This window comes from Amblyomma americanum, chromosome 4 (assembly GCF_052857255.1).
Source record: "Amblyomma americanum isolate KBUSLIRL-KWMA chromosome 4, ASM5285725v1, whole genome shotgun sequence".
NCBI classification, from domain to species: domain Eukaryota; kingdom Metazoa; phylum Arthropoda; class Arachnida; order Ixodida; family Ixodidae; genus Amblyomma; species Amblyomma americanum.
In genome coordinates this window covers 89601411-89626611 of record NC_135500.1, presented here as the reverse complement: position 1 = coordinate 89626611, position 25201 = coordinate 89601411, and the positions used below count along the sequence as shown (strand labels likewise).

At 46.1% G+C, this 25201-nt stretch overlaps 2 protein-coding genes across 2 annotated transcripts; both read right to left on the bottom strand.

Annotated features, from left to right (window-relative positions):
• Nucleotides 1–209: 209 nt before the first annotated feature.
• LOC144129650 (uncharacterized) lies at nucleotides 210–4434 on the bottom strand. Its single transcript, XM_077663761.1, has 3 exons — nucleotides 4022–4434; nucleotides 3271–3456; nucleotides 210–380 (listed from the first exon to the last, which is right to left on the bottom strand). The coding sequence occupies exons 1-3, from the start codon at nucleotides 4325–4327 to the stop codon at nucleotides 210–212; spliced, it is 663 nt and encodes a 220-aa protein (XP_077519887.1). The 5' UTR covers nucleotides 4328–4434.
• A 15217-nt stretch (nucleotides 4435–19651) lies between these two features.
• Nucleotides 19652–24306, bottom strand: LOC144129648 (uncharacterized). Its single transcript, XM_077663760.1, has 4 exons — nucleotides 24073–24306; nucleotides 23322–23507; nucleotides 20297–20432; nucleotides 19652–19740 (listed from the first exon to the last, which is right to left on the bottom strand). Exons 1-4 carry the CDS (start codon nucleotides 24295–24297, stop codon nucleotides 19652–19654), a joined length of 636 nt encoding a protein of 211 aa, XP_077519886.1. The 5' UTR covers nucleotides 24298–24306.
• Nucleotides 24307–25201: the final 895 nt, after the last annotated feature.

The window sequence follows — 25201 nt, the reverse complement described above, 5'->3', positions numbered from 1 at the left end:
ATAGATTCGGTAGCCATGTCTGGGATCTTGTCTAAGAGACGGTCTATGCTGTTTCGATGCGCCGATTCTCTGTTGTGCGCATGGCGAAGAATTCTTGTCTGAAAATACTTCTCCCATGCTGTTGTGATATATTCCACCAAGGCTACTGCGTTGTATGCTTTTGTTCTGCACAGGACAATGTCCTTCAGAATTCTAATCGATGCCTCGCTTTAGTTGTTTGTGTTCTGTCCTCTTGTAACAATGCCTGCCCGGTACATAGCCACCCATTCCTCCTCGGTCTTCAAAAGCGAGTCGACTCTTTGCACGTAGTCTTGGTGAGGCAGTGAGCGAAGAGCTGCTTTTGCTTCTTCAAGTTCTTCCTTGGTCTTTGAATACAGGACCTGTGACATAAATGAGAACAATAGGAGTGTATTAACCATGCTTAATGAACGTAGTGATGCACAATCGTTTTTTTTTGCCTCACTCATGCATGAGGAGGTACTTTGTCACAGAAAAAGGTTTTTTAAAAAAAGGAAGAGCTAAACTCAAATTCTGCACTTCTTTCTGAAGCCATTTTGATTAGGAGCTCGTAATTCAGTTCCAGATCAGTCATTATGATTTCGTTTCTGATTGAGTATTTCCAGGTGCTTTCGTTGTTTTGTAAAGGTTTACACACGCACGTGCACACACACGCGCGCATGCACGCACACACACACACACACACACTGCTTGGAGTGCCCACACTGGCACATTGTTGTTTTAGGGAAAACTGCACAACAAAAAAACAGAATGCATTATAATGAACAGGTGATATCATGTCCAAAGCTGTTAACACAAGCCATGCATTTTATGAGCAAATAAGGTAGTAGAAAAAAAAGTGAGCCAGTGCAGTAAAAGGAAAGTGAAAGAAGTACTGTCTTAATATTAACCTGTAGCATAACTAAACCTGTTTCTGAGCAAACACCCGTTAAAAGGGTGGGTAATTGAGCTGGTTGCATACTTTATGGTGGCTCCAACACATTTCGTAGAGCGAGGACAAAGAAAAGAGCAAATATTCAGGGGGTGCTTTGTTGACCTAAAGTGCGGTGAGGGCTTTAGCACGGTGTTGCTGCTTGTGTCACTGATGTGTTGCTAAAATGTTAAGTACACAATTGTTTGTGAATCTTAAATGCTGGAGACACTGGAGGATGTTTGGGAGGCATCCGTCTGATTAGATGCCTTTCCGCAAACACTCTCCAGCATCCTTACGGTGGACAAAAATTACAGTGGGACTAAAAAAAGAATGAAAAAATAAAATAACCCTGCCCATTCCACTAGGTATAACGGGCTGCCTTATGCTAGACAAAAATTATTGTTGGACTATAAAAAGAATAAAAATAAATTGTCCCTGCCCATGCCACTACGTATAACAGGCTTGCTTACAGTAGACATATATTAGTGTGGGCAAAGAAAAAGAAAGAAAAATAAAGTTGCCCAGCCCGCGCCTTACAGCAGACAAGGAGAACTACATATGCATTGGCAGGAAGTAGTGTAGTCGTTAGCACGCTTGGCTGCGGAGCGGAAGGTTGCTGGTTCGAATTCCGCTGTGCACAAGGATTTTTTTCTTATCCAGTTGACGTCATTTTATTGACAGCTATAGTGTGACAGATTTTGCGGACGGACGGACAACGGTGAGCCATTAAAGGCTTTCGCCTTAATAGCCAGATGTGGGCGAAGGTGCTGAAGCAGCACCTTTGTCCACGCCTGTCTGTGCATTCCTTTCTTTGTCCTTATTCTACCCATTCTGCCGTAACCATCCTGAAGAGGAAATCTCATGGTAAGTGCAGCACACACCAGCTACAGTTTGGTAGCACTTCAAACATTGCTAGCAAGATCGTTTGTAAATACATCGGAGGCCTGAAATGGACACCCAAGGCCACACACACACTTGTTGAACTTGTGCAGTTGTAAGCTGCACAGTGCTTTCTTCCCACTAGATATGCTTCAATCCGTGTGAAGAGGGTAGTAGGAATGTTTGCTATTCAGAGTTTTTGCAATACCTATTAAGTGTTGAGCTTCTAAATTGGAAGCCTTTCTAGAAGCCAGAGAAATGCAGTCTACCGAAAAAAGAATGCTGAGATGAATTCTATGAGTTGTGTTTCACACAATAAGCCTGACCTAACTCCATGTTGCTTTTAGTGGGGAAAAAAAACCACTTGTTTTGTAGATTTCATCATAATCATCAATCTGACTATGCCCACCTTCAGGACAAACGCCTCTCCCATGGCCCCTTATCCCTGCAGACTTAGTATCATTCACCCACCTGGCTTTATGCCGCCGCCGGGTACGCTTGCCTTCTCTTGGAATCCAGTCCATTACACTTAACGACCATCGGCTATTTTGACCTCACATTACATGCCGTGCCCATGTCCATCACTTTTTGATTTTAACTAAGATGTTGTTAACCTGTGTTGACATGTTATATATATTGGTCGCAGCCGAATACAGCGGGGTGCTGTATACATAAAAATGTCTAATGCATTGTTTGAAAGAGGAAAACACGCAAGCAAAAATCGGGTATCTATAGTCCTTTAAGGTGTCCGCTGACCCTGGGAGCCAGTTATATGCCTTTTTTGTCCCGAAATTGAATGGAGTGCTTAGACTGCGAATAAGGCAACACTGGGAACTAGACTGCTTGCATTGTGCAAACAGATCCTGGAGTCCGTGAAGTGTGCCGGGAATGGGATCGAACTGAACATTGGAAGCAGAAGAAGGCAGAGTGTTCATGTGAGCATATAGGCACCAGAACAGGTCTGTAAGACGCCCAAGTGGGCAGGCGCTTGTGAAACGTCAAATTGGGCCTACCACTCCAGACCTTTCAGCTGCTAACGCCAATCAGCTTTCATTGATTAATGCATTAGGCTGGTGAGCAGAGGTATAATAATACTCTTCCGTTAGTGCAAGCAGTGCATTCTGGCTCAGACTGGACAGAACCCAGTGTCTACATCACTCTGCATTTAGTATTTAACAATCATTAAAAATTACATCAATTTCCTACCAAATAAACATTAATCTTATAGGCTCAGATGTGGTGTGGGAAAAATGAAAACCTGGACAATTTGGTAAACGTTCATATTGTTTGAGCACCATGCCAAAACATAAGACCTTGATCTTGTTTAGTTTTTTCTGTGTAATGTGTACCACGCAAGCAGTATGATAGCTTAGATGTAGTGCTTTCATCATTTAAATTTTTTCACACAGCATTTGGTTTATTTTTTGTGTAGTACTCAGCGAGCAGTAAGTTGGCAATACCTTTTGGAAGGCTGCCATGAAGCGGCGTCGGTCATCTTTGTCCACCTTATGGTGTGAAGAGGTGATCCACCTCCACTCTGCCTGCAGGATATGAAAATGGCACAACAGCTGTTGTGCCGAGGGCCAGACGTCACGCAGGGCGTCCTTCTCAGGCCGAGAAGAATCTGACATGAATGCAGCAGGTGCCTGCAACAGCAGTTGACATACGCCAAAAAGATAAGCATTCTTTGCTGCATTAAGGGAAAGTGCATGTGTACTGTGTTTGCTGAGGGCGTTTAGACAGTTATTTTTATCTGTTAATGCAGTGAATGAAAGCTATGAAGTAACCTTTAAAACATTACCATGCTTTTGTACTCATGGGTAGTAAAGGCTTAACCACATGTCAAGCAGTATTACCCATATGTGAAGTTTACCTTTGCAAAAGTAAGGCGGGCAGTGCGTGTACGTGCTTTACCATGGTGAGACCTTCTTTCCCCGATACCAGCTTCACAGGGAAAACTGACTCTAAGAAACGAAATTTGTTGAAAACAAAGGAAGTCGTTTTTATTTAAGAGTATGGTTTCTAAACATCTTGAAGCAAGCATGCCACTTTCAACAACAGTGCACAAGCACCTCACTTCCAACAACAGTATGTAAGATGCTAATGACGTCATTTGATTTTCCTTGAAAAATAAGCAACATAATCTACAACTGTCACTCGTTAAATACTGTCGCTATTTTCCAGCTCCTGCATTAGTTCAGAAACCCTTACCTCTCTGTTTCCAAAGCATGTTGGGTAGCAATGCTTCAGCAGCTGGAAAGCCAAACTGTAGCCCTCCCTGCTCTGTGAGCTGTGTATTAGCACAGCTATTGGCACTGCACCAGCTTTTGTGGCTGTCAACAACACTGTGACTGTGCTCCTTGTAGTGTCGCAGGAAGCCGTCGAGTCAACAAAGATGAGTTCTTGAGCTGACTCCAGGCTCTGGGCACGCCGCATAATGGGTGTGACCACGAGTGCTGCCCAGCAGTCATCTACCTTACTGCTGGTGTAGACATCTGTGCCTGTGCAACAGAACATGCAGAATGGTCATTCAGGAGACACAAATGAAGTAACACAGATACCGAGATTTCCAGAGGAAGAATTGACATGGCGCTTGTTCTATTACCACTAATGAACATTGCGGCATTTTGCAGTGAACATATTTGCTGCCTCCTTTCTGTAGTATTTATATTTTAACACTCTGTCATATGCTAGGTATGATTGAAAGTTTAGGCAGATGTGCGTCACAAATGGGAGTCACATTTGCGAGCTATTCAGTATTGATGGCAGGAGAAAGTCAAAAAGTGTGAAACAATGTTTTCAACTTTCGCTTGGAAAGGCATCTCTCTTGGTTGTTTCAGAAATGATGTTGGTTCACAGTTTTGCCTAGGAGCCATGGCTGCTACCATATTGCTCATGACTGATGGAACACATGTAGTATGTGAAAAATTATGGCCAAACTAAGCCACAGATTAGTTAAAACATTTGGTGAGAGCCCTGATTTTTGTCGTCTTCGCCTCCTCTTATTTCTCCCTCCTTCTTTGTCTTGGGTTAGCTTGCAGGTTTCTACTACTACTACTAGTACTACTACTACTACTACTACTAGCCGCCACAGTAACTCGGTGGTTACGGTGCTTGGCTGCTCACCTGAAAGGCGTAGGTTCAATCCCGGCTGCAGCGGTTGCATTTCATTGAAGGCAAAATGCTTAAGACCCATGTACTATAAGATGTCATTGCACGTAAAGTGAACCCCAGGTGATTGAAATTATCCGAAGTCCTCTACTACTGCACCCCTCATAGCCTAAATTGGTTTAGGATGTTAAACCCCATAAACCAAACTGCTACTGCTACTTGACTACAACTACAACAGTCAAACCCGGATATATCAAACTTGACGGGGCTCACGAAAAGTTTGATATGTTGGTAATTCGATGTCTAAAAAATGGCAAGAAATGAGCTTATCTGTAACCTAAAAACAAGAATACATTGCACTCACTGTAGCAGTGGGCTTCTTGCAACAAAGCGTCGTCCATTCGCTAGGCATTCCTAGATGTAATGTGCTTTTCACTGGAGCCGCAGCACATGGTGCTTTGGAGGTAGCCACTGCCTAATATAAGAAGTATAATCCTGCCACCAGTACACTATAAATATTCTAATCACAGTGCATATTAAGGTACAGTTAGTTTCCACAATGCCTTCGGCAGTGAAGCGAGCGCAGCATGCCAGCCGAGAGTTGCTGCTAAACTACGCAGCAGCGACCTACTGGGCTGCAGAGCAGCTGCACTATTAAGTTCATGCTTCGACCTGTATAGAAAGCTCCTGTCACTGCATGTGGCGCGCGAACTTCTCTGTACGAGCAGCAGCAAGGACACCAACTTGGCATGCTGCATAGGTTTCAAACATATTACAGTGAAATTTTAGGAATGATATTGCATACCTTGGGCTGCATATTGTGGCATCTTTTCCTGCAGCTTGACCAGTGGACTCCCGCATGGTCCATACTTGTCGGTCCGCCAATGGTCGTGCATGTAGTACACGGCCCTTTTAGTAGGATTCACAAAACCACTTGCTAGAAGTTGTGGCCCATCTGGCTGCACAGCGAGGAGACTCTCATGGTGGTTTATAGCCTGAGAGGGTGTCATTCCCGCTTCAAAGTAGAAAATAAATGTGGCCTTTGTTTCGGGGCTGGTGTGAAGCATTTTGAGTGAATCAGCTGACTCGGTACTATGATTGTGGCTTGATGTCAACCGAATTACAGCAGGCAGAGGGACTGCCCTGCAGAGGAACTGGTCATTCTTCTTTGTATTCCGATTCAGTGTTTTTATTTTGATATGCAGTTTTGCAGGGCAGCCAGTGCTTCTCTGAGAAGAAGTCTTGTTCCTGTGGTGGTGCTGACAGCACCATACCTTATGGAAGACCATCCTGCAAAAAACAGAACTGCCTTAGGGATTTCACAGCTCAAATCACAATAATTACAAATTTGGCATATTGTATGTACAGTCGCGAGTAAAAAGATTAGCCATATGAGGGAACACCGGAGCGCCGGAATGACAACGCGTGGCGCTGCGGGGGATGAGCAGGCTGATAACAAGAGTGCCGGACCGTTCCCACTCTACAGTATTAGAGGGGTTTAACGGACTGTCACGGCCCAGCAAAATTTATTTTTGTCTCGCCCCTTTTTTTTTTTACCTAATGCAGCCTTGCTCCCAAAGGCAACTGGTGAAGAATAAAATATTTGTTCTTTTTTCTTGTGTGGCAGTTACTTTTGCGAGCAGCCTCAGCCGCACTGCGCTTCGTAACTGCTTGAGCAGCTCTGCATCCAGGAGCCACCATGGCCTCCCAAGGGAGATTTGAATATAATTGAAAATATAATCAGGTTTAATGAAAAAGCGACTTGCTAAAAGGCAGCTGCACAAGTCATCACCACATATCCTTTGGGCGGCAGTTCGAGAGGAATGGAGCAGGCTCCAGCCTCTTCCTGACCTTGCAAGCAGCCTGCTTGACTTCTTCCCTGAGCGCCTTCAAAGCGTTGTGAGGGTCGGTGGGACCTATGCACGCCATTAGTGCAACGACGCATTTGCTCTCGCATCACGACAGCGAGCTGGCTCTCCTCCTTACTTTTTTTCCTGAATTGATGGCTTAGTGCTCCTGTTAATATTGTTACTACAGTTTCCTAACAAAGTGACTTGTGTGTATTAGTTGCACCGGGAAAATAAACTCTATCTCTTTTTCGAGCTTGTTTAATACTGGCTAAAAGCAGCACTATCATCTATTGTTCCCGCGAGTTCCTTTTGACACACCATCACGGACATAAAAAAAACAGTAATAAAAAGAAGCCATCTTTGCTCATGATAACCGAGCCAAAATAAATGCAGCGTGCACAGTCACGTAGGGTCAACACTTCGATGTTCGGGCAATGGCACACTTGATAAAGCTTACTTCCTGCCCCCCCCCCCCCCCCCCCCCCCCCCTCAGGTACATAAACATGCAAGGCGGTAGAAAGAGAGCGAAGTGGTTAGAGATAGAACAGCAGTTGAAGGACGAAGAAGTAGGTGTGTACACGCTATGCGAGACAAATCTCAGGGATCTAGAAGATCCAACGCTTATTGACGGCTACGCCTGGGAAGGGAGGAACAGAACAACTACGGAGAGGAAGAGTATAGGTATGCTTATGCAGCAAGGAAAAAATTGGCAAAGAATAAAGTCAACTTGAAAAGAACATGTCTGAGTATCGCGTACAATTGCCGGTAAAAGGACATGGCTAGGAGTAGTTTATTTAGGGACAGGGGATAAATGCAGGCAAGAGAACACGGATCTAGTTAAGTGTCTCGATGACGATATAAAGCAGTTTGGAGAAGGCGCCGATATTATTCTGTTGGGGGGACATGAATGGCCGCATCGAGGATCTGGATGGATACACAGATTGTAACGGGAAGTTGATGCTAGACTTCTGTGAGCGACACAACCTAGTTATTGTAAATAGAGAAACTAAGTGTGAGGGACAAATCAAGTGGGAATCCCATAACAGGCAAACAACCATTGACTACTGCTTAATCTCGCAGGGAATGTATAGCAAGCTCGCAATGATGGAAATAGACGAAGAGGGGAAGTACAGCCTCGGTAGTGATCATAAGCGTATAAGTCTACAGTTTGGAACCCTGCTCAAAAGAGAAATCAAGGGGAGTCAAAAAGAGTACGCAAAATTAAATGACAAACAAATAGTGCAAATAGCGGCCTGCATAGGGGAAGCAAAAAAGACACATCCCATGGAAAAGTGGGATTATAATAAGTTAAAACTACTCATTAGTATAAAAATAAAACAAGTTAAAGGAGTAAACCGCTGGAGAGGAAAGAGGAAGCCACGAAGTTGGTGGAATAAGGAAATTAGGGAGGCCATCGAACAACGACGGTTGGCATCACGGGAACACAGAGAAGCAGAGAGGGCGCAGTTATCTGAAGAGGAAATAGGCCGAAAATGGGAATCTTATCGACAAAAGAAACAGCAAGTGCAGGTCCTCGTCCAGGCTAAAATAAAGCAGTCCTCTGATCGCTGGCTGGCTGAAGTTCGCGATGCAACTAAAGGGGGGCCAAAAAAATTCTGGAACCATATAGGCTGGCTGGGTAAAGCGAATCACAGAAAGCAGGAACAGATTCACGATGCCGAGGGAAAATGTTTAGAGGGAGATGATGCTGTGAACTACATGTCATCAGTTATAGCTGGTTCATTTAAGAAAGACGATAGAGTAATCCCCCTAAATGAGGGAGGAGCACAGGACAGCACAATAGAAAACAGCGAGGAACTGACGAATCTTAACTGGAAAAAGACGGAAACAAATATTCCAAGATGTACGTCCGCAGGGATCGACGAAATTCCAATCAAGCTAATTAATGAACTTGGCCCAAGAGGCAAGGAAACGCTGCTAAAGTATTGGAGGCAGTCATAACAAATAGGCAAATTCCGCACAGCTGAAAACAGACTAAAATTAATTTGATTTATAAAGGGAATGGCAATAAGACGAACATAAAATCCTTCCGACTAATTACGATAACATCAGTTACATACAGGCTGGCGATGTAGGCGGTGAAAATAAATATGCAGTCATGGGTAGAAAGTAATAAAATACTCAGAGAACTTCAGAACGGGTTCAGAAGTGGTAGGCGCTTAGATGACTGCCTGTTCGTGCTTACCCAGCGCATAGAAATACCTAAGGCGGAAAACAGACCTCTGTATTTAGCCTTCCTGGAGATAAGCGGTTCATACGACAACGTGAACAGGGAACTCCTGTGGAACATAATAAAAGGTGAAGGTGTCGGTCATGAGGTAATTATTTTCTGCAGGAAATATATCGAGAAAATGTTGAAATAACTTGAGAAGGAATTAAGAGTACAATAAGTGTCCAGGTACACAAAGGATTAAGGCAAGGTTGTCCTCTATCACCGCTGCTGTTCATGCTTTATTTGATCAGTTTGGAAAGAAGGCTACAAGGAAGCAATCTAGGTTATGATCTGTCATACACATTAGGCGGAAAGGTTGTTGAGCAGCGACTACCAGGTTTAATGTATGCACATGGTATTGTACTGTTAGCAGATAGCCAGGAAGATTTGCAAACTGTGGTGAATTGCTGTGGAGACGAAGGAGACAATCTAGGTTACAGTTTTAGCGCAACTAAATCAGGTGTGATGGTTTTCAACGGTACAACTGATCAGGAGCTTACAATACAAGGCCATGAAATACCCTGAGTGGCCGAATACAAATATCTTGGAGTATGGGCAAACAAAGGACATATGTACATGGAAAAGCACGAACAGTCTCTCATAGCAAAAGGGCGAAGAGATGCCGGAATAACGAAACATAGGGCATTGTGGGAGTACAACAGGTATGAAGTCCTCAGAGGTATTTGGAAAGGAATAATGGTGCCGGGGCTTACTTTCGGGAATGCAGTTCTATGCTTAAGGGCTGAAGTTCAGTCGCGATTAGAACTAAATCAGAGAACTATTGGAAGATCAGCACTAGGTGCCCACAGGAAAACCACAAACGAGGCAGTACAGGGGGATATGGGCTAGGCAACGTTTGAAGCACGGGAAGCTCAGAGTAAAGTACTATACAAAGAACGCCTGAGCAAATTGGACGATAACAGGTGGGCAGCTAAGGTATTTAAATACCTGTACAGAAAGAGCGTTGACACACAGTGTCGGAAACGAACTAGAAAGCTGGCCAGTAAGATTGCCAGAGATGAGGAAGGAGAAAGAAAGAGCACTAATTGACAGGTTAAAAACGTCGAAGGTAAAAATTGGATAGATTCAGTGGAAAAGAAGCGTAGTGTAGAACTATATCGATGCTGGAAAAGGCAAATCAGGAAGGAAGCCTTTCATGATAACTCAAGAGGCAGTGCCCTCCTCTTTGAAGCAAGGTCAGGGTGTCCCAGAACGCGCCGCTACAAAAAGAAATTTAACGAATAAGCTAGATGACACGTGTGCTGCGTGTGGTAAATCTGTAGAAACAATAGAACACCTCATAATAAAATGTGATGGTATCCATCCCCATGTTGATGCAGGCAGTCACTCTTCCTGAGGCCTTAGGGCTTAGAGATAACTATAGTCATGTAAATAAATCTGCGGTGGAAATTAGCAAAGAGTGATTGGAGGATTGGTGGCACAAAAACAGAGAGGTGACATAAGTTTTAAAGTGTAGAAAGACGTATTTTAAAGAAAATGAGCGAATTTTATTTACAACTTACAGCAGAGATAAACAAAAATAAAGAAAAAAACAGCATGGTGGGGACTACCACTGCCCCGTTTCAAAGGTGACGCTCCTACTTTCCATCCACCATCCAAGGTTCGGTTACACTACATATAAATGCCCCCAAAAACAAAGATTGAACAGCCTTCGCCGTGGCTCAGTTGGTAGAGCACAGGACGCGGAATCGGGAGGTCGTAGGTTTGGATCACCGGCGAGATGTGTTTTTTTTCTTCTGCTTTTATAATCTCCTAGACGGGATAGCTCATACATAGCCTATAAGGAGAATGGTACCAGTTCCCACCGGAGTTCTGGCGGGAAAATCAGAAGAACATTGAGCTAGATCTCATTGTAGACACCATGGCAAGCAACGTAAAGGCCGTCGGAGTTTTTTCTTTAGAATTATTTTCCCATTATCTTGTTTCGTGCCTATCGCGCAAGAGTTGCCTGCCGCTAACTGGCATGGTATTTTTTAATAAATCCGAGATGGCCGAGATCGAGCCCCCCCCCCCTCCTTCTCGTGTAATGAACGCCACATTTTGTCGTGTGTGGCATGCTATGCTAACGTCACTTGGTGCATTTTGTTGTCACCTTGTCGGCGATCCACGATGTGTTAGTATCGGCGCTGTACTATTGCACCCATTGCTCCGCTGCTGCGTCATCTGAGAGGTTGCAGCGAAGCACCTTCACATCAGAGGTGGAGGCTTGGACGTCTTCCACGCACTCCAGTGCAGTAGGAGCCGACATTTGTAGATGTGATGCCCACAAGGCAGGCGTGGCTTACGCAAACTTGACAGGTCGCAACGCGAGGCACACAGCTTAAGAGAACAAGACACGGACTCGGGACGAGCTCTGGCTGTCGAATGGCGTTTACGTGGTGCGCCGTGAAACAATGCACTTTTGGCGGGACAGGACGGGAAATGAGGGAGAAGAGAAAGGGCATGTGAAAGAGAGCAGACGGAGGAAGGAAAGGGCAAATATCGACTGCGAGCGAGGGGTGGACGAGGACGGAGGGAGATGTTTTATAAGCTTGTTTTTAAAGAGAAAGCCTTTAATGGCTCATGCTGTGTCCGTTCATCCGTCCGTCCGTTACACTCTTGAACAATGGCTTCCGGAATCACCCATTTCGCGTTAGCTTTCGGTAATCTCGGAGGCCGTGTTGCGCCATTCGTAGTTCACTGTTCATTGTAGCTGCTTTTGAGAGGAATGAGCATTTAAGCCTATAGTATACGTCATACAGTATCTGGCGATTGAATAGCGAGGTCACGGAGGAAGACTATTAGGAGTGGAAACTCCGCCGTCTGCGGCGACCAGAAAAGGTCACATCCCGCGGCGCCAGTATCCTGCTGGCGGCGCCTGGCGGCCTGGAAAGAAACTACTGAAATACAACGTCACGGCGTGCCCGCTGAAGCAAACACCCGTTTCGTCTGCTTGTCTGCTCTGAGCTCGCGCCACCGGAGAGCGCGCCGGAGCCGCGTGTCTGGGCGCTGCATTTTTTTTTTCCTGCTGCTTCTACGAGGCACCGCAAGGCGCCGCCACTGCATGCGCCCCCGTCGGCGCATAAAATTGTGACTATCTGGTCGCCTGCGCCTGCGCTCGCTCGCGCTGACGGGAGTTTCACCTCCTGTATAGTCTTGCTCCGTGAGGGAGGTGGAGCTACAATAAACGTTTTTCCATGAACTCTCGTACCGGATAGTACATACTGTATGTGAATAGTGGCGTGTCGCGTCCGTGAAATATACGGTGCGGCACTGCTGCATTCTTGTAAACGCAGCTTATCTCAGCCTGCATTACTTACCCGTCCTTGTGAAACGCGATATGACGCCTCGAGAAAGGGTTGAGACTGCACAATTAATATCTTCCATGCACCTCCATGAATGCCAGCACCTTCGCTCAGCGCTGCTGTGGTTATTGTGCTCGGCTTCTGACCCGAAAGGCACAGGTTCGATCCCGCGGCGGCTGTCGCATTTCGATGGAGGCGTTAATGCTAGGGGCCCGTGCACTGTCTGATGGCAGTGCACGTTAAGGAAACGAAACCAATCTTGTTTCGGTTATGAGAGAGCATTTGATTCGAGAAATAACATTTTCACGCTTCAAATTGAGATTCAAGTTTGTGCAGTTGTAGGTCAACGCGCTTCCATGACAAAAAAAAATGGTAAAGTCGTCTGCTGAGTGCATTCTTTGCCGAGTTTGGATTTTGATTTTACGATCGGCAGTTTTGTCTAAAATCTGTACTTTCGTTATTTTTGCTGTGAGCTTTAAATTTTTTTATGGTGCTAATGTGGTGTCCTTTCTTACTAATTCTGAGTCATGCTTCCAGCGGATTTCGTAACAGTTGCAGAAAAAGTTCATTTCGTAGGTGGCGCTGCAGCGCCATCTGCTGGGATGGCCTGCCCATCGACATCAGCATCATCCTTCTGCGTGCCGCGGGTCGTTTGTATCTGTGGCTGGATTGGTGCTGTTCTTGTGTTTGTTGTAACACTAAGTGCATTTTTAAGCGCAAGCAAAAAGGCTGCGGTGTTGAAGTATGACACGTTGGAGCCAGTTCAGGCGAGCTCTCCGTGCTGCACAGCTGCCTACACGGCCTTCGTTAGTACTGTACTAATTTTTCGAAAAACAGCAGTTGAGGTACCTTATAGTCACTTTTCTTTTCGGAGGCTTTCTCTGCTGCGTAATCCTGTCGGGCAGAGTCGAGTTCATACCGCGTAAATGCATGTACCACCAGCAGCAAAAGTTATTGGGGTGCGTGTTCTCTTGGAAGAAAAGTTATTGTAGAGCTTCCTCGCGAACTAGTGTTTTAAAAATGCTACCAGCGTGTGGCGAATGCAAGTCGCCTCGTTCAGACACTTCGAGCGATTGGCCTACGTGGCGCTCGGCTACTGTGCCGGAGCTCCCGGGTTCGAACCCGATCGCCGAAAGAAAAATTTCCGGGCGTAGTGTACACTATACCGTGCAGAGACTGTAACTATGTGTATGTAGGTGAAAGTGGAAACTTCGTTAAAAGGTTGAGACAACACTTGCATGCTGTTGCAGACAAGAAAGCCTCGTCAAATGCACTAGACTCCTTAGCCATTCAAACAACCGAACACACTCTTAATCGCACTGACGGGGCACTTCCTAGTGCATGAGCCCACTGCCTAGGGCACATTTTCAAGCTTAAATAGCCAGCATTTCACGTCTGCACCTTTTTGTGAACAAGGCTCCCGTGTGAGAGCCGAAACGTCATTTAGGAGTTCATTTTATTTTGGCCGCTGTTCTGCCTTCTCGATGTACAGCCCCGACCAAACAGGTTTCCGTCCTACCCTCGACTTCATGCAGGAAGCATATACTGTCTAGAAAGCCCAAGAGGGAGCCTAAATTCAAACGTAAACATGTGTTAGTTCATGCTGTAGGTCATCCTGCTAGGACTGCAGCCACTGTGAAAAAACGTGAAGCTGCTTTCATGCATGTTGCACAAAGCATTATCTAACATTATCTCTAATCCCAAGTTTCACTGTACTCCGGAAATGCAGAAAGATGACCTCGAGAAACTGCCAGAAATCACATGTTAGGTCCAACAGGTTTGCAGCATAAGAATCCAGTTATCTAAAAGCTTCCTGCTACATTTTATTCCATTGCAAAGAAAGTAAATTCGAACACTCTGTGAACTGCAGCAAATAGCCTGCTAAATATACCTGTTAAATGAAACAGGTGCAATCAGACTCCACAGCCTTGGCAAAAGAAAAATAGGAAATTGGAAGGGGGTAGGTAATGCAGGCAGCACTGCAGCAAAAACCCTCTTGCAACCGAACAGTAAACATGAACGTTCATCGTGAGAGGCACTGAATGGAACTGTAAAGTGAGAGTGCGATTGATTTGTGTCTTAAGTCTGTGTACACAATGCTGTATCAAAAGTATCGTTACAATAGGATGCGTATATTCTCAAAGACTGAATAGGAAATTCCTGTTGACAGTGTCAGCATGGAGCCTCTTGTTTTGTTTTGAGTTTCAGATTGATAACTGTTTTGGGGCAAGGAGAATGTTGGGGAATGGAAGATGCTCTTGGAATGCACCTTCACAATGTAGCTCAAAGTGTTTAAGGGAAACACTCAAGGTGAAGTGCATTTCAAGTAGGCAGTAATTACTCATGAGTTTCTACTTGATCACATTTATACGGTTGCAGAGCAAAGCTAGACAGCTTTTTCAGAAACTTTGCAACTGAAGGAAAATTCGTCTTAGTCTGGGGTAGAACCAGGGACCACAGCCTGCCTGGGCAGTCACTCTACTTTTAAGCTAACCAGGATGCCTAGCTGATGTCATGGTGCACGAGGCCATATTGACCAACAACCTGAAGCAAGAACGGTGTTAGTCTCGCTCTGAGCTGTTCATCAATTAGCTCTCTTTACCTAAATGGTTTGAAGGTTCAGACACCATGAGACACAGTACTGGAAATAGTTCAGGATAGCCCTTGGCCTTTTGCTTGTAACAGCCTATGCAGAAGTTCTCGAGGCAGCAAGGTCACACTACGTTAAGTGTATGTCTTCGGTCTTCTTTATATGCTTTAAATTAATCCGGAGCCCTCCACTAAGGTGACCCTTGTAGCCGGCAGGTTGTTTTAGGATGTTAAACCCTACAATTTACAAATTTTCCTCGCACGGTACGCTGGAGCCGTAGATGGGGAAGAGAGAAAGTCAAAAAGAGAGGCAATCCATTGATATTTACGCTGCTCAGAAGGCATGCCGGAGGTGGTGAGCGAAGGTGCAGCGGATTCGAGGGTAGAGAGGCTGGCAAGCTCGGCCAGTAGCGGGGAGCGGGACAAGGCAAGATATACGACACGTATGTTATATTCTTGTAGACGGAGATCCCATCGCGCAAGGCGACCGCAGGGATCTTTTAGCGAAGAAAGCCAACATAGGGCATGATGGTTGGTGACCACATCAAAAGGACGGCCATTATGATAGAGTCGAAACTTGCCAAGAGCCCAGACAATGGCTAAGCACTCTTTTTTCTACCACGGAGTAGTTGGATTCGGCTTTAGTGAAAGTGCGGCAGGGGTCAGCAACCACATATTCCTCGAATCCAGAATTGCGTTGGGCGAGCACAGTCCCGAGGCCAATGCCACTGGCGTCCGTGTGTACTTCGGTTGGGTCTTGCAGGTCGAAGTGACGCAAGGTGGGTGGTGTCTTGAGGAGACTGCGCGTCGTCGCAGGCAGGCAACCAACTCGAAAAACCTATGTTGCTGCTGATAAGCTGAGTTAAAGGGGCAACAATGGCCGTAAAGTTGTGAATAAAACGTCGAAAATAGGAACAGAGGCCTAGGAAGCTGCACAGTTCCTTAATGCAAGTAGGTGTTGGAAACGCAGTCACAGCACGAAGTTTGCTTGTGTCAGGGCGGACGCCTCCTTCTGACACAACGTGGCCTAAAATTTTCAATTCACAAGCAGCAAATCGACACTTTTTTAATTTCAGCTGAAGGCTGGCGTTCTTGAGACAGGTTAAGATGTGCTTCAGTCGGGACAGATGAGTTGCAAAGTCGGGCGAAAAGATCACGATGTCGTCGAGATAACAGAGGGCACGGCTTCCATTTCAGGCAGTGCTGAATGGTGTTCATCATGCACTCGAAAGTAGTTGGAGCATTACAGAGGCCAAAAGGCAAGACGTTAAATTCATACAGGCCATCAGGGGTCACAAGTGCGGTTTTAGGGTGATCGTCAGGTACCAGGGGACCTACCAGTACCCATAGCGTAAATCGAGAGAAGCGAAATGCTCTACTCCTTGGAGGAAATCCAGAGCATCATCAGTGCGGGGATGAGGGTAAACATCCTTTCGCGTGATCTTATTCAGGTGGCGGTAATCAATACAGAAGCGAGTAGAGCAGTCTTTCTTCTTCACGAGTACCACGGGTGAGGCCCAGGGACTGTGTGAGGCTTGAATCACGCCGCTCTGAAGCATGGTGTCACCTTGTTCTTGAATAACATGCCACTCACTGGCGGAGACACGATATGGGCACTGACACAGAGGGGCGCGGTCACCGGTGGCAATGTGGTGGGCGACAGTCGACGTGCGGGTTAAAGCGGTCTGGTGTGAATCGGAGGAGGAACGAAAGTGATGAAGCAGCGCGAGAAGTTGGGTGCGTTGAGGTGCAGGGAGAGAGGCGTTGATGGCGGGAAGGAAAACGTCTGGATGCAAAGTGTCGAGGGCAGGAACCAGCGGGCTGATGGCATCTACGTCGAGGGACGGCGAATCATCAGTCTCCTCGTGATAGAGAATGAAATCAATGATTTAAACAGTTCCGAAACACTCACTGCAACGCTCAGTGGAAGCATATGTAAATGGATTCGTCACGAACAACGCGCTAAGGCCAGATGTCAGGGTGAGGATGACGTAAGGTATGGGCACGTACTTGCGGCAAAAAAAAAGGTGCGATGGCGTAAAAAAGTATGTTGCCATCGCAAACAAGGTCAGAAGTGATGGGCACTAGAACTGAAGAGCAGGCAGGCAATTCAGTGTCTTCAGCAACGACGGCTTTGGCAGGAGCAGCAGCAGGGGCATTGGGCGGCGAAGAACCGCTGAGTGCGAAGAACTTGAGTTCAGCTCGAGCACCATCGATGACTGCATTATGGCGCATCAGGAAGACCCAACCGAAGATGATTTAATGGCACAGGTAGACAGAATGATGAATTCAATCACGTAGATGATCTCCTGAATAATGACGCGAGCCGCGCACGTCGCTAACGGTGCAATAGCCTGCACTCTTGCGGTGCCTAGCGAAAATGCAGAAAGTGGGGTCGTCACTTTTTGCAAGGAGCAGTAAAAGATGGCCGCCATGGGAGAAGCAGCAGCGTCGGTGTCGACAAGCGCCAGAACAGAAACACCCTCTACAGAAACGGCGATCAGATTTGCGGGAGATAATTGAGGCCTTGGACATTTCGCTGGTGGCGCAGTTCTTGCCTCAGGAACTGCAGTATCTAGCTTTCCTCTTGCGAAAGATCCAGGCACCAATGCATGGGAGAAAGGGAACGGCGACGAGGAGAAGGTGAGCGCTCGGTAGAGACGGTAGTGTGATCAGGTGAACGAGGGCAACTCTGTGGCGGCTCGGCTGGTGGTGAATATTCACTGGGAGGAGGCCAGTAACCGGGAACCTGGGAGATTGGTACACGACGACAAAGCTGGGCCACATGACCGGGCAATCTGTAAGAGCAACAAATAGGCCGGTTGTAACTGGTACGCCAAGGATTGCCGAATTGTCGAAGCGGTCGGAAAAAAGGCGTCAGAGCGTGAGGGGGCTTGAGGCATAGATGCTTGAGGTGGAGCATAGGTTGGGCAGTAGTTAGGTGGCCCCGGCCGTGCGACGACGGCAGCAGCGTAAGTCAGGGGTGCAGTGACAGGTGCGGGCGGCTAGCTGGCGCAGGCGGAGGGACCAGTGGAAGGGCCTCAGCCACTTTTTCACTGATGACAGTGCGAAGGTCGGGTACCAGGTACGGAGATTGCATGGAGTGGGATGGCAGAAGCGATAGTTGACGTGCAACTTCCTCATGCACGAAATCTTTGATGTGTGCCAATAGTTGCGAGTGGTCGGGTGCAGCTGACAGGCCGGCAAGCGACTCGACAAGCGCTGTGTGCTGGCGAGTGATTAGCCTCTGCTTGCGCAGCTTGTCGTAGCTCTGGCGGAGACTGACAACTTCGGCAATGGTGCAAAGATTTCGCGACAGCAGCATCTGAAAGGCATGAACCTCAGACATCTGGGCGTTGATGCGCAGGCACAGGTTTACCACATCTTCAGTGTAGCTTGTGAACGTCTCACTCGAGTGCTGAGAGCGCTCGAGCAAGCGGTGTTCAGCGCACAGCTTGCGCACAGCAGGACGTCCTAACACTTCGGTGAGGTTCGCCTTGAAAGCAGCCCACGTAGAGAAGTCTGCTTCATGGCTTGAAAACCACAGGCTGGCAACGCCGGTCAAATAAAAAATGACGGCGCTCAACTTGGTAGTATCGTCCCACTTGTTAGATGTGCTCACCTGCTCGTATGTGAGCCAGTCTTCAGCATCATGATCATCAGTACCGCTGAAGAGGGTGGGGTCCCGCTGCCGGAGGGAGCTGGAGCAGAGGACTGAGGAGTCCACCTGCACGGCTTGGTGGTTGGCGTCATTAGGCATAGTGGGGGTCGGTTGTGTGCGGCTGCAAAGGCCCAGGGCGGTGTGAGGATGCTAAACCAAACCTCCATCTAATGTAACGGGGGCTTAGGTCAGCGCTCAGGCTGCGGCAAAACCACGGCGGCGACAGTCTCTGGTCTGTCCAGGTCAGCAGGCTCTCGCTCTGAGCAATGGCAGTGCGGCTAGAATAATGCCCTTTTTCTTCTTCTTTCGTTACGAGTACAGCGCTTGTAAAATGTTCAGTCAGGAAAAAACATGCTCTTTTGAGCACACTGGCAAATTCTGATGTCCCCATTTGGTGCTGGTCAAGGTAGGAAATTGTTGATTCTGCCACACCCACAAAGAGTTATTGAAGCCATCTTGGTTCACTTAGCTTCTTGACAGGCTAAGGATTACTGGTGATGTGTGTCCATCCTAGTGGCACTTGGCACTAGGCACATTGTCACAGACATTGCAGCTCAGTGCGTGCTTCCGTTTTAGGCTCCTTACTGCCCCTGATTGTGGTGGCCGTCCAGCGGGAACACGTCCTGAGCCCATTGCCAGACATGGTCGGCGCCTTGCCAGGCTTGTGGGTAGCACCTTTATCTTCTGGCCTCGCCGCCTGTCTGGTTTTGTTGCGGCCTTTACGGTTAGCATAACTCCATATGCGCCACTGCTTGTATTCACGCTACCGAGCTGTGCATTCACGGTATCAAGTAAAGCGGCGTATGACGAGTTTCCCTCAGCGAGTCTGTGTAGACGTCGCAGGTGTTGCTCCAGGGTTCTGTATTTTACTTCGAGATCCTGCAAAAGGTTAATGAAGTCTGATTTTAATACGTCACCAGTTATGGCAGCTGGAACACTAAGTGGCTAGGAGTGTAATTATTAGACCTTGCTGAAGGCTAACTATTTTCGTCATGCAATAAGGTATCTTGCATCATGGTTGTGCTGTTTTGCCTACAAGATTTTTTTTCACTTTTGATGGAAGTAAATAGAATGAAAGGTTCTGCTCTGGCTTTAAACATGGCTCAGGACTGGTCTCATCCGACGTATCCATTGGTTGATCACAGAAGCTGGGGCCTTGGTGGTGTTCTGGGTCTTGCAGACTGGCAGAAGAAGACACAGAAGTGCCTGCAGGTGCATCACTTTGTAGACCTCCCGTCATGGGCATAAAAAACACCAGTGGTGGGCATCTCTCACCCAGTGCCAGCTGACCCAGCTGGACACAGTCAGGAGGTGTTAGCTGTGGGCTGTTAGGAAAGGACGCTCCAAAGGCCCTCTGTACAAGTGCCTGGTGTTTGCAGAAGGCCCCTTGACTCCCTGCCCAGCAGCTACAGACCCCAATGTCGGCATGTACTTCATACATCCCAGTCCCAGCTGAGTTTGGGACGCTGTAACCTTCGTCATGGTTTTGCACGATAGATTTGGTAGCCATGTCTGGGATCTTGTCTAAGAGACGGTCTATGCTGTTTCGATGCGCCGATTCTCTGTTGTGCGCATGGCGAAGAATTCTTGTCTGAAAATACTTCTCCCATGCTGTTGTGATATATTCCACCAAGGCTACTGCGTTGTATGCTTTTGTTCTGCACAGAACAATATCCTTCAGAATTCTAATCGATGCCTCGCTGTAGTTGTTTGTGTTCTGTCCTCTTGTAACAATGCCTGCCCGGTACATAGCCACCCATTCCTCCTCGGTCTTCAAAAGCGAGTCGACTCTTTGCACGTAGTCTTGGTGAGGCAGTGAGCGAAGAGCTGCTTTTGCTTCTTCAAGTCCTTCCTTGGTCTTTGAATACAGGACCTGTGACATAAATGAGAACAATAGGAGTGTATTAACCATGCTTAATGAACGTAGTGATGCACAATCGTTTTTTTTTGCCTCACTCATGCATGAGGAGGTACTTTGTCACAGAAAAAGGTTTTTTAAAAAAAGGAAGAGCTAAACTCAAATTCTGCACTTCTTTCTGAAGCCATTTTTATTAGGAGCTCGTAATTCAGTTCCAGATCAGTCATTATGATTTCGTTTCTGATTGAGTATTTCCAGGTGCTTTCGTTGTTTTGTAAAGGTTTACACACGCACGTGCACACACACGCGCGCATGCACGCACACACACACACACACACTGCTTGGAGTGCCCACACTGGCACATTGTTGTTTTAGGGAAAACTGGACAACAAAAAAACAGAATGCATTATAATGAACAGGTGATATCATGTCCAAAGCTGTTAACACAAGCCATGCATTTTATGAGCAAATAAGGTAGTAGAAAAAAAAGTGAGCCAGTGCAGTAAAAGGAAAGTGAAAGAAGTACTGTCTTAATATTAACCTGTAGCATAACTAAACCTGTTTCTGAGCAAACACCCGTTAAAAGGGTGGGTAATTGAGCTTGTTGCATACTTTATGGTGGCTCCAACACATTTCGTAGAGCGAGGACAAAGAAAAGAGCAAATATTCAGGGGGTGCTTTGTTGACCTAAAGTGCGGTGAGGGCTTTAGCACGGTGTTGCTGCTTGTGTCACTGATGTGTTGCTAAAATGTTAAGTACACAATTGTTTGTGAATCTTAAATGCTGGAGACACTGGAGGATGTTTGGGAGGCATCCGTCTGATTAGATGCCTTTCCGCAAACACTCTCCAGCATCCTTACGGTGGACAAAAATTACAGTGGGACTAAAAAAAGAATGAAAAAATAAAATAACCCTGCCCATTCCACTAGGTATAACGGGCTGCCTTATGCTAGACAAAAATTATTGTTGGACTATAAAAAGAATAAAAATAAATTGTCCCTGCCCATGCCACTACGTATAACAGGCTTGCCTTACAGTAGACATATATTAGTGTGGGGAAAGAAAAAGAAAGAAAAATAAAGTTGCCCAGCCCGCGCCTTACAGCAGACAAGGAGAACTACATATGCATTGGCAGGAAGTAGTGTAGTCGTTAGCACGCTTGGCTGCGGAGCGGAAGGTTGCTGGTTCGAATTCCGCTGTGCACAAGGATTTTTTTCTTATCCAGTTGACGTCATTTTATTGACAGCTATAGTGTGACAGATTTTGCGGACGGACGGACAACGGTGAGCCATTAAAGGCTTTCGCCTTAATAGACAGATGTGGGCGAAGGTGCTGAAGCAGCATCTTTGTCCACGCCTGTCTGTGCATTCCTTTCTTTGTCCTTATTCTACCCATTCTGCCGTAACCATCCTGAAGAGGAAATCTCATGGTAAGTGCAGCACACACCAGCTACAGTTTGGTAGCACTTCAAACATTGCTAGCAAGATCGTTTGTAAATACATCGGAGGCCTGAAATGGACACCCAAGGCCACACACACACTTGTTGAACTTGTGCAGTTGTAAGCTGCACAGTGCTTTCTTCCCACTAGATATGCTTCAATCCGTGTGAAGAGGGTAGTAGGAATGTTTGCTATTCAGAGTTTTTGCAATACCTATTAAGTGTTGAGCTTCTAAATTGGAAGCCTTTCTAGAAGCCAGAGAAATGCAGTCTACCGAAAAAAGAATGCTGAGATGAATTCTATGAGTTGTGTTTCACACAATAAGCCTGACCTAACTCCATGTTGCTTTTAGTGGGGAAAAAAAACCACTTGTTTTGTAGATTTCATCATAATCATCAATCTGACTATGCCCACCTTCAGGACAAACGCCTCTCCCATGGCCCCTTATCCCTGCAGACTTAGTATCATTCACCCACCTGGCTTTATGCCGCCGCCGGGTACGCTTGCCTTCTCTTGGAATCCAGTCCATTACACTTAACGACCATCGGCTATTTTGACCTCACATTACATGCCGTGCCCATGTCCATCACTTTTTGATTTTAACTAAGATGTTGTTAACCTGTGTTGACATGTTATATATATTGGTCGCAGCCGAATACAGCGGGGTGCTGTATACATAAAAATGTCTAATGCATTGTTTGAAAGAGGAAAACACGCAAGCAAAAATCGGGTATCTATAGTCCTTTAAGGTGTCCGCTGACCCTGGGAGCCAGTTATATGCCTTTTTTGTCCCGAAATTGAATGGAGTGCTTAGACTGCGAATAAGGCAACACTGGGAACTAGACTGCTTGCTTTGTGCAAACAGATCCTGGAGTCCGTGAAGTGTGCCGGGAATGGGATCGAACTGAACATTGGAAGCAGAAGAAGGCAGAGTGTTCATGTGAGCATATAGGCACCAGAACAGGTCTGTAAGACGCCCAAGTGGGCAGGCGCTTGTGAAACGTCAAATTGGGCCTACCACTCCAGACCTTTCAGCTGCTAACGCCAATCAGCTTTCATTGATTAATGCATTAGGCTGGTGAGCAGAGGTATAATAATACTCTTCCGTTAGTGCAAGCAGTGCATTCTGGCTCAGACTGGACAGAACCCAGTGTGTACATCACTCTGCATTTAGTATTTAACAATCATTAAATATTACATCAATTTCCTACCAAATAAATATTAATCTTATAGGCTCAGATGTGGTGTGGGAAAAATGAAAACCTGGACAATTTGGTAAACGTTCATATTGTTTGAGCACCATGCCAAAACATAAGACCTTGATCTTGTTTAGTTTTTTCTGTGTAATGTGTACCACGCAAGCAGTATGATAGCTTAGATGTAGTGCTTCCATCATTTAAATTTTTTCACACAGCATTTGGTTTATTTTTTGTGTAGTACTCAGCGAGCAGTAAGTTGGCAATACCTTTTGGAAGGCTGCCATGAAGCGGCGTCGGTCATCTTTGTCCACCTTATGGTGTGAAGAGGTGATCCACCTCCACTCTGCCTGCAGGATATGAAAATGGCACAACAGCTGTTGTGCCGAGGGCCAGACGTCACGCAGGGCGTCCTTCTCAGGCCGAGAAGAATCTGACATGAATGCAGCAGGTGCCTGCAACAGCAGTTGACATACGCCAAAAAGATAAGCATTCTTTGCTGCATTAAGGGAAAGTGCATGTGTACTGTGTTTGCTGAGGGCGTTTAGACAGTTATTTTTATCTGTTAATGCAGTGAATGAAAGCTATGAAGTAACCTTTAAAACATTACCATGCTTTTGTAGTCATGGGTAGTAAAGGCTTAACCACATGTCAAGCAGTATTACCCATATGTGAAGTTTACCTTTGCAAAAGTAAGGCGGGCAGTGCGTGTACGTGCTTTACCATGGTGAGACCTTCTTTCCCCGATACCAGCTTCACAGGGAAAACTGACTTTAAGAAACGAAATTTGTTGAAAACAAAGGAAGTCGTTTTTATTTAAGAGTATGGTTTCTAAACATCTTGAAGCAAGCATGCCACTTTCAACAACAGTGCACAAGCACCTCACTTCCAACAACAGTATGTAAGATGCTAATGACGTCATTTGATTTCCCTTGAAAAATAAGCAACATAATCTACAACTGTCACCCGTTAAATACTGTCGCTATTTTCCAGCTCCTGCATTAGTTCAGAAACCCTTACCTCTCTGTTTCCAAAGCATGTTGGGTAGCAATGCTTCAGCAGCTGGAAAGCCAAACTGTAGCCCTCCCTGCTCTGTGAGCTGTGTATTAGCACAGCTATTGGCACTGCACCAGCTTTTGTGGCTGTCAACAACACTGTGACTGTGCTCCTTGTAGTGTCGCAGGAAGCCGTCGAGTCAACAAAGATGAGTTCTTGAGCTGACTCCAGGCTCTGGGCACGCCGCATAATGGGTGTGACCACGAGTGCTGCCCAGCAGTCATCTACCTTACTGCTGGTGTAGACATCTGTGCCTGTGCAACAGAACATGCAGAATGGTCATTCAGGAGACACAAATGAAGTAACAAAGATACCGAGATTTCCAGAGGAAGAATTAACATGGCGCTTGTTCTATTACCACTAATGAACATTGCGGCATTTTGCAGTGAACATATTTGCTGCCTCCTTTCTGTAGTAACTATATTTTAACACTCTGTCATATGCTAGGTATGATTGAAAGTTTAGGCAGATGTGCGTCACAAATGGGAGTCACATTTGCGAGCTATTCAGTATTGATGGCAGGAGAAAGTCAAAAAGTGTGAAACAATGTTTTCAACTTTCGCTTGGAAAGGCATCTCTCTTGGTTGTTTCAGAAATGATGTTGGTTCACAGTTTTGCCTAGGAGCCACGGCTGCTACCATATTGCTCATGACTGATGGAACACATGTAGTATGTGAAAAATTATGGCCAAACTAAGCCACAGATTAGTTAAAACATTTGGTGAGAGCCCTGATTTTTGTCGTCTTCGCCTCCTCTTATTTCTCCCTCCTTCTTTGTCTTGGGTTAGCTTGCAGGTTTCTACTACTACTACTAGTACTACTACTACTACTACTACTAGCCGCCACAGTAACTCGGTGGTTACGGTGCTTGGCTGCTCACCTGAAAGGCGTAGGTTCAATCCCGGCTGCAGCGGTTGCATTTCATTGAAGGCAAAATGCTTAAGACCCATGTACTATACGATGTCATTGCACGTAAAGTGAACCCCAGGTGATTGAAATTATCCGAAGTCCTCTACTACTGCACCCCTCATAGCCTAAATTGGTTTAGGAATGTTAAACCCCATAAACCAAACTGCTACTGCTACTTGACTACA

Coding starts and splice junctions, on each gene's coding strand:
- LOC144129650 (XM_077663761.1), bottom strand. CDS start 4,327: ATGTTCTGTTGCACAGGCACAGATGTCTACACCAGCAGTAAGGTAGAT. Junction 3,457..4,021: donor CATGCTTTGGAAACAGAGAG/GTAAGGGTTTCT, acceptor CTGCTGTTGCAG/GCACCTGCTGCATTCATGTC. Junction 381..3,270: donor TCATGGCAGCCTTCCAAAAG/GTATTGCCAACT, acceptor TTTATGTCACAG/GTCCTGTATTCAAAGACCAA.
- LOC144129648 (XM_077663760.1), bottom strand. CDS start 24,297: ATGCGGCGTGCCCAGAGCCTGGAGTCAGCTCAAGAACTCATCTTTGTT. Junction 20,433..23,321: donor TCATGGCAGCCTTCCAAAAG/GTATTGCCAACT, acceptor TTTATGTCACAG/GTCCTGTATTCAAAGACCAA. Junction 19,741..20,296: donor GGTGGCTATGTACCGGGCAG/GCATTGTTACAA, acceptor TTCTTCTGCCAG/TCTGCAAGACCCAGAACACC.